Source organism: Arachis duranensis, chromosome 4 (genome assembly GCF_000817695.3).
Source record: "Arachis duranensis cultivar V14167 chromosome 4, aradu.V14167.gnm2.J7QH, whole genome shotgun sequence".
NCBI lineage: Eukaryota > Viridiplantae > Streptophyta > Magnoliopsida > Fabales > Fabaceae > Arachis > Arachis duranensis.
The window spans coordinates 26,474,061-26,483,137 of record NC_029775.3 but is presented as its reverse complement, the minus strand read 5'-3'; the positions used below and the strand labels follow the sequence as shown (position 1 = coordinate 26,483,137).

Genomic DNA, 9,077 nt, shown 5'->3' with positions numbered 1-9,077 from the left:
GCTCAACTTTTGAGGAGGAAAGAATTTATCCAAGAAGCCCGTGACCAGCTTATCCCAGGAGTCCAGGCTATCTTTAGGTTGTGAGTCCAACCATGTTCTAGCTCTGTCTCTTACAGCAAAAGGGAAAAGCATGAGCCTGTAGACTTCAGGATCTACTCCATTTGTCTTGACAGTCTCACAAATCTGCAAGAACTCAGTTAAAAACTGGTAAGGATCTTCAGATGGAAGTCCATGAAACTTGCAGTTATGTTGCATTAGAGCAACTAATTGAGGTTTCCGCTCAAAATTGTTTGTTCCAATGGCAGGAATTGAGATGCTTCTTCCATCAAACTTGGACGTTGGTTTAGTGAAATCACCAAGCATTCTCCTTGCATTATTGTTGTTGGGTTTGGCTGCCATCTCCTTCTCTTGTTCGAAAATTTCAGAAAGGTTGCCTCTGGATTATTGTAATTTAGCTTCTCTTAGTTTCCTCTTCAGAGTCTTTTCAGGTTCTGGATCAGCTTCAACAAAGATGCCTTTTTCCTTGTTCATGCTCATATGAAAGAGAAGAGAACAAGAAAAGAAGAGGAATCATCTATGTCACAGTAAAGAGGATCCTTATTATTAGTAGAAGAAGAAAGGAATAAAAGTGAAGAAGAACCCAAACACAAGGGTGAGGATAGAAGTAGTGATTGGAGATGAAGAGAGGTGAAGAGAAGTGTTAGTTTTTTAAAATTAAAATTAATTACTTGACTAACAAGAAACTAAAAGATATGATTCTAGAATTTAAAGATTGAACCTTTCTTAACAAGAAAGTAACAAACTTCAAATTTTTGAATCAATCACATTAATTGTTAGCATAATTTTCGAAAATAAAGATAAAATTAAGAAAAATATTTTTGAAAATTTTTTTTAAATTTTCGAAAATCATAAGATAAAAATGAAAAAGATTTGATTTTTGAAAAGATAGGATTTTTAAAATTGAAAATTTGACTTGACTTATGAGAAACAACTAATTTTAAAAATTTTTGACTAAGTCAACTCAAATTTTCGAAAATTATGAGAAAATTAAGGAAAAGATATTTTTTATTTTTGAATTTTTAATGATGAGAGATAAAAACAACAAAAATGACTCACAACATGAAATTTATGAATCAAAATTCATGATGCATGCAAGAACACTATGAATGTCAAGATGAACACCAAGAACACTTTAAAGATCATGATGAATATCAAGAACATATTTTTGAAAAAATTTTTATGCAAAGAAAACATGCAAGACACCAAACTTAGAAATCTTTAATGCATGGACACTATGAATGCAAGAATGCACATGAAAAACAATAAAAGACACAAAACAAGAAAACATCAAGATCAAACAAGAAGACTTACCAAGAACAACTTGAAGATCATGAAGAACACTATGAATGCATGAATTTTCGAAAAATGCAAGAGATTTTCAAAACATGCGATTGACACCAAACTTAAAAATTGACACAAGACTCAAACAAGAATCACAAAATTTTTTTTATTTTTATGATTTTATGATTTTTTTTGTATTTTTATTATTTTTTTCGAAAATATTCTTAAGAAAAATGAAAATAAAGACAAATTTTTGAAAGATTTTTGAAAACTTTTTTGAAAAAAAATAAAAAGAAAATTACCTAATCTGAGCAACAAGATGAACCGTCAGTTGTCCATACTCGAACAATCCCCGGCAACGGCGCCAAAAACTTGGTGCACGAAATTGTGATCATCAACAATGGCTCCAATGACTTGGTAGCTCTCACACGTGAATTACACTTAGTCACAACTCCGCACAACTAACCAGCAAGTGCACTAGGTCATCCAAGTAATACCTTACGTGAGTAAGGGTCGATCCCATGGAGATTGTTGGTATGAAGCAAGCTATGGTCATCTTGTAAATCCCAGTCAGGTGGATTTAACTAATTTAAGAGATTATTGGTTTAAATAAAAATAATAAAATAAACAGAAAATAAAGATAGAGTTACTTATGTAATTCAATGGTGGGAATTTCAAACAAGTGTATGGAGATGCTTGTCCCTGTTGAATCTCTGCTTTCCTACTGCTTTCATCCAATCCTTCTTACTCCTTTCTATGGCAAGCTATATGTAGGGCATCACCGTTGTCAATGACTACATCCCATCCTCTTAGTGAAAATGATCCAAATGCTCTGTCACAGCACGGCTAATCATCTGTCGGTTCTCAATCAGGTTGGAATAGAATCCCATGATTCTTTTGCGTCTGTCACTAACGCCCAGCCTTCAAGAGTTTGAAGCTCGTCACAGTCATTCAATCCCGGAATCCTACTCGGAATACCACAGACAAGGTTAGACTTTTCGGATTCCCATGAATGCCGCCATCAATTCTAGCTTCTACCACGAAGATTCTGGTCAAGGAATCCAAGAGATATGCTCCCGGTTTCTCATGAATGCCGCCGTCAATTCTAGCTTATACCACGAAGATTCTGATTAAGGAATCCAAAAGATACGCACTCTAGCTTTCGCTTGTAGAACGGAAGTGGTTGTCAGGCACGACGTTCATATGGATGGATGATGATGAGTGTCACGGATTATCACATCCATCAGGTTGAAGTACGAATGGTAATAGTAATTGCATTAAAACTTGAGGTACAGCAGAGCTCCACACCCTTAATCTATGGTGTGTAGAAACTCCACCATTGAAAATACATAAGTGAAAGGTCCAGGCATGGCCGAATGGCCAGCCCCCCAGATCTAATTCAATAGTCTCCTAAGATGAATAATAAAATAAAACTGAGACCAAAGATTTAACGTTGTCAAAAGACACTAAATACAATAGAAAAATGTTCCATTTATACTAAACTTGCTACTAGGGTTTACAGAAGTAAGTAATTGATGCATAAATCCACTTCCGGGGCCCACTTGGTGTGTGCTTGGGCTGAGCTTGATCTATCCACGAGCTGAGGCTTCTCTTGGAGTTGAACGCCAAGTTGTAACGTGTTTTGGGCGTTCAACTCTGGTTCGTGACGTGTTTATGGCGTTTGATTCCAGAATGCAGCATGAAACTGGCGTTGAGTGCCAGTTTACGTCATCAAATCTCGAACAAAGTATAGACTATTATATATTGATAGAAAGCTCTGGATGTCTACTTTCCAACTCCGTTGAGAGCGCGCCATTTGAAGTTTTGTAGCTCCAGAAAATCTATTTCGAGTGCAGGGAGGTCAGATTCCAACAGCATCAGCAGTCCTTTGTCAGCCTCTTATTAGAGTTTTGCTCAGGTCCCTCAATTTCAGCCAGAAAATACCTAAAATCACAGAGAAACATACAAACTCATAGTAAAGCCCAGAAATGTGAATTTAGCATAAAAACTAATGAAAACATCCCTAAAATTAACTAGATCATACTAAAAACTACCTAAAAACAATGCTAAAAAGCGTATAAATTATCCGCTCATCAGGTATCATTGCGTCCACCCCATACGTCAGGCGGAAGGGGTTTCTCTTGTGGAGGACTACTTGGTTGTACGGTAAGACCAAAGGACCGAAGCAAGTTTGTCAGCCCATGCGCCTTTTTTATTATCCAGCCACTTCTTGAGGCTCAGCAAGATGACCTTATTTGCGGACTCGACTTGCCCATTTGTCTAGGGATACTCTACCGAAGAGAATTTCTGTTTTATACCCAGACCGCTGAGGAATTTTATGAACTTCTTGTCAGTAAATTAGATTCCGTTGTCTGAGATAACAACCTCTGGGATGCCGAATCTAGTTATCACCTGCCTCCACATGAATTTTCTACAGTTGGATGATGATATGTTGGCTAGTGGTTCGGCCTCTATCCATTTGGTGTGGTAGTCGATGGCAACTATGAGATATTTGACTTGCCCTGGCCAACCGGGAAGGGTCCAAAGAGGTCGACTCCCCATTGTGTGAAAGTCCGGGAGGACGTCAGCAGACTTAGTTCGGAAGCCGGTGCTCTGTGGAGGTTAGCGTTCTCTAGACACTTGACGCATTTTCTTACAAATTCTTTGGAGTCTTCCATCATCGATGGCCAGTAGTATCCAGCTCGGATGAGCTTTCTCGCTAGGGCTTTGCCCCCGATATGGTGGCCGCAGCACCCCTCGTGGACTTCCCTGAGGACATAGTACGTTTGGTTGGGATGCAGGCATTTTAATAGGGGTTGACTGAGTCCCTTTTTAAACAGTTGTCCCTGTATGGTCGTATACTTGGCTGCCTCCCTTCTCAACGCTTTGGCTGTCTTCTCGTCGTCAGGGAGTTTGCCGTTTTTCAGGAAATCCATGATGGGGTCCAACCAAGAGGGACCTAACTTTGTCAAGTGGAGGGCAACCGTTGGTTCCTTTACCATGCCTTGGATGAGAGATCGGTTGCCGACTCCCGGTTTCGTGCTTGCTAGCTTAGATAGGAGGTCTACCCGTGTGTTCTTTTCCCTTGGAACGTGTTGGATCCTGACCTGTTCAAACTGCTTGCTAAACTCTCTAGCCTTCTCCAAGTACTTTTGCAACAGCGAGTCTCTGGCTTGGTAGCTTCCATTTATTTGCGAGGTGATGACCTGCGAGTTGCAACACACCTCCAGCCTCGTCGCCCCAACTTTCCGAGCTAGGGTTAGGCCTCTCAGGAGGGCCTCGTACACTGCTTGGTTGTTTGATACCAGAAACTCAAACTTGATCGATTGTTCGTATATGACCTCGGCAGGGCTTTCAGAGATGATCCCGGCTCCTCCGGACTTTTGGTTGGAGGCCCCGTTCACGGTGAGCCTCCACCACATGGCCGTTTCCTCGGTTGGGTCCCCCGTTACTTCTACCAAGAAGTCAGCCATTGCTTGTGCCTTAATCACATGCCAGGGCTCATACCGCAAGTCGTACTGGGAGAGCTCAATGGCCCAAGTCATCATTCTCCCCGCTAAATCGGGCTTTTGGAGTTCTTGACGGATTCTCTGGTCTGTTCTCATGACGATCTGGTGGCCTTGGAAGTACTGCCTTAGTCTGCGGGAAGAGGTCAAGAGTGCCAGTGCCATCTTCTCCAATTTGCTATACTGCGATTTCGTTCCTTGCAGCGCTCTACTCACAAAGTAAATCAGCTGCTGAGCCTTCCCTTTTTCTCGTACCAAGATCGCTGCAAGCGTCTCCTCCGTTATGGCCAGGTACAGGTAGAGTGGTTCTCCGACCTTATGCTTCCCGAGTACTGGGGGTGCTACCAGGATCTCCTTGAAGTGATTGAACGCCTCCTCGCACGCAGGTGTCCATTCAAATGCTATCCCTTTTCTCATCAGATTGAAAAAGGGCAAGGCTTTTGCTATTGATGCTCCGAGGAAACGGGACAGCGCGGTGAGTCTTTCTGCTAGCCTCTGGACGTCTTTGACACAGCCCAGACTCTTTATTTGGAGTATCGCCTGGCACATTTTGGGGTTGGCTTCCGCCGCCCTTTGGGTTATCATAAATCCCATGAATTTTCTGGCCTCCATGGCTAAGGCGCACTTGAGCGGGTTGAGCCTCATGCCGTGTTATCGGAGGGACGCGAACACGTTCCCCAAGTCGCTCAGGAGATCATCAGGCCGGGTGGTCTTCGCGAGGATGTCATCTACATAGACTTCCACCGTGTTGCCTATGAGGTCGCTGAATATCTTGTTCATCAACCTCTAGTACATGGCCCCCGTATTTTTCAAGCCAAATGGCATCACCTTGTAGCAATAGATTCCGTTCGGCGTTATGAACGTTGTTTTATCCTTGTCAGGCCGGTGCATCGGTATCTGATTGTAACCGGAGTAGGCGTCTATAAAGCTCAGATACCGGTACCCTGCCGCCGCATCAACGAGCGCGTCAATGTTGGGGAGGGGGTAGCAGTCCTTGGGATATGCTTTGTTAAGATCGGAGTAGTCCACACACATCCTCTATCTCCCATTGTGCTTTTTTACCAGAACTACATTCAACAGCCAGGTCGAGTAGTCTAGTTCTTGGATAAAACCTACTTCTAGGAGGCTGGCCGTTTGCCTAGCCACCTCCTCCGCTCTTTCCTGTGACATCTTCCTTCTCCTCTGAGCCACTGGTCAGGATTCCGGCTTGACGGCCAGGTGGTGTGACATGAGTTGGGGGTCTATACCTGGCATATCGGCTAGCGTCTAGGCAAACAAATCGCCATTGGCCCTGATCATTTGTACCAAAGGCTCTTTCAATTCATGTGGGAGGTTTCGGTTTACGAACGTGAACTTCTCCTCCGTGTCCCTGACCCTAAACTTCTCCAGGTCCCCCTCTGGTTCAAGTCTGGGCTTGTCGCCGACCCTAGCATCCAGGTCGGCGAGGAACACCCCCGATGCTTCTTTGGATTTTTTCCTCAAGGAGAGGCTGGCGTTGTCGCAAGCGACTGCCGATTCGAAATCTCCTTTTATGGATCCTACAGATTCGTTATTAGTGACAAAATTCATCACTAGCAGCTTTATACTGATCACTGCCCCAACATCGTTAATGGTTTTCCTTCCTAGGATGATGTTGTAGGCTGTAGAGTCCTGCAGAACTATGAACTCAGCCATTAGCGATCTTCGCCCCTGTCCTTGTCCCACGGAGACTGGCAGAGAGATTATCCCGTCTGGCTTGATGAAGTGATCTCCTAGACCTACGACACCGTGCTGGTGAGTCGTTAGGTCGGCATCCCGTAACCCTAGTGCATCAAACACGTTGCGGAACATAATGTTCGAGTCTGCCCTCGTATATAAGGATCCGTTTGATGAGACCAGTTTCGACCCTGGCCGTAATGACCATGGGGGAGCTTTCCAGGACCTCGTCGAACTATTGGTCTTCTGGGCCGAAAGAGATGGATGGAAGCCATTTGGAGCTTCGCGCAGATGAGGAGGAGACTGCCAGACTTTGGCGCCTTTCTTGTGCGTCGATCTCGACCTTGGAGCCGTGTTTCTCGTGGTTACTACATTTACTAAGGTAAGGCCGTGGTCGTTGTCCCTTGGCTCTTGTCGTCACTTTACCGTTCAGGTCTTGTCTTCCCCATCGTGGTCGCAATTTCGTCTCCTCGGCTCCCTGGTAAGGTAGGAGAATTTGGCTAGTTTTTTGTCCCTGATTGCTTGTTCTAGTGCGTCTTTTAGGTCGAAATAGTCATGTGTCTTGTGTCCATAGCCCTTATGGTAATCACAGTAGAGACTCTTGTTCCCCTCGGTTCGGTCCTTCAGAGGACGGGGCTTTGACAAGATTCCCTTTTTAGCTATCTGCTGGTAAACTTCTATGATGGAGAGGGTGAGGGGAGTGTAATTGGTGAATTTTTCGACACGAGGAAACGGTCTGGGTGCCTTGCTCGGACCGCCGTCTCTGGCGTGCTTCTTCTGCCTTTCTCCATTACCGTGCTGCCTGGGTTGATTGTAAGAGTGCTGCCGCTTGTTGGCAGCCACAACTTGACTGACTTCCTCATCGTTAATGTATTCTCAGGCTACAGTTTGGATCTCTTGCATCGTCCAGACCGGCTTTGTGGTGAGGTGCTTTCTGAAGTCCTCATTAAGGAGCCCATTCGTCAGACAAAGACTAGCCACCGAATCCGTTAACCCCTTGATCTCCAAGCACTCATTGTTGAAATGGTCTAGATACTTTCTGGTCGGCTCGCCGATTTTCTGAGTGACGCCGAGCAGATTGATCGGGTTTTTTGCCTTCACAATTCTGGTGGTGAATTGTGCTAGGAAGGCACGACTAATATCCAAGAAGCCAGCCACGGAGCCCTGCGGGAGGCTATTGAACCACTGTATTGCAGGCCCTGCCAGGATGACCGGGAAGGCACGGCACCTTACTTCGTCTCCCACTCCCTCCAGGTTCATTCTGGCCTCAAAGGCCGTGAGGTGCTCCTGCGGATCTTGGGTTCCGTCATATCTCATGTCCGTTGGTTTGTCAAAGTGCTTTGGCAACTGGTCCTCGAGGATGGAACGATGGAATGGGGTGTCACCCATGATCACGGGTTGCTGTGTTCCCCTAGATCTCTCTTCGCTGCTTTCGCGATCTCGACTCGTAGTGCGCGCCCCCTTGCCTCGGGCATAGATAATTGTGTCATTTCGTCTCCTCGGGTGTTCCCGATCTTTCCAGCTACTTTCCGATTCTGATCTCGAGACGGGAGAACGGGGGAGCGACTGCTTCGGTGGGAGGTTCTTCCTTGACTTTCGGGAGACTGGAAATAGTCGGGGTCAGAAGTTTGCTGATGATGCTCCTGATCTGCTATTTGGCGCTCCAGGTTCTGCACCATATGGCGCAATTCATGCATTATCCTAGCGCTGTCGCTACCAGTTCCCCCAAAGGGGCGTCTTTCTTGGGCTCTCGATTGTGGCTCGGTACGTCGCGGAGGGGACTCAGCTGCTCACGGGGAGAGGCGACGGAGGCTGCCCCCTCGAGGCCCGCTGCGCGGCCATGGTCCCTTGAACCTTGCACGATCTCCATTTAGACGATTCCCACAGACGGCGCCAATGTTCGGTATCTCGGGTACCGGACGGTTCGGAGGGATCCTCGGATGGATAGGTGGTGTGTAGCCTGGAACCAGGTTGCGAGGGTGGAGTTGGAGTAGCCGACGTTCCGAGCTCTTAAGGTGGAGGGGGTGTCACCTGCAAAGACACTCCGACGCCCAAGTCAGTTGAGTGTGCAGGTGAGAAAGGGATAAAGTGGTATATGACGTACCTTGGGGGAGGGGTAGGACCCTCCCCATATATACTGTGTCAGAAGTGGATCCCACCAGGACAGAACCCACCTTTCTCGAAGCTTCCTTATACAGTTGTAGCGGAGAGCTATCCAGAACGCGTGCCCGAGCCATCATTTGGGCGCCTCACAGCCGACCGTTTGAGTCGGGTGGTTCGTGAGTTGGGTCGACCCAAATTACATTTGGGCCAGGCTATAACAAAAAATATTTATATAATTATTTATTTATAACTGAGTCAACTAATTTAATCTGTATCTGTAACCCTAGTTGAATTAGAATTTCAGCAATCCAATATTTTAACAAATTTGAAATTTGATTACCGTTGAATTGTGATTACTAGCTATTTATGTATAATAAATCATTAATATATCATTAATTAATGCTATAAATTCTCTTTCTCTTTCGTATATAA

General features: G+C 45.1%; 2 protein-coding genes across 2 annotated transcripts; both read right to left on the bottom strand.

The window, feature by feature from the left end:
* Positions 1 to 3,842: 3,842 nt before the first annotated feature.
* On the bottom strand, positions 3,843 to 5,459 carry LOC107483834 (uncharacterized). The gene has a single exon (XM_016104455.1). The coding sequence runs from the start codon at positions 5,457 to 5,459 to the stop codon at positions 3,843 to 3,845; it is 1,617 nt and encodes a 538-aa protein (XP_015959941.1).
* Positions 5,460 to 7,418: 1,959 nt separating this feature from the next.
* On the bottom strand, positions 7,419 to 7,931 carry LOC107483833 (uncharacterized). The gene has a single exon (XM_016104453.1). The coding sequence runs from the start codon at positions 7,929 to 7,931 to the stop codon at positions 7,419 to 7,421; it is 513 nt and encodes a 170-aa protein (XP_015959939.1).
* Positions 7,932 to 9,077: the final 1,146 nt, after the last annotated feature.

Excerpts from the sequence above, each read along its gene's own strand:
- LOC107483834 (XM_016104455.1), bottom strand. The coding sequence starts at position 5,459 with ATGGAGGCCAGAAAATTCATGGGATTTATGATAACCCAAAGGGCGGCG.
- LOC107483833 (XM_016104453.1), bottom strand. The coding sequence starts at position 7,931 with ATGGGTGACACCCCATTCCATCGTTCCATCCTCGAGGACCAGTTGCCA.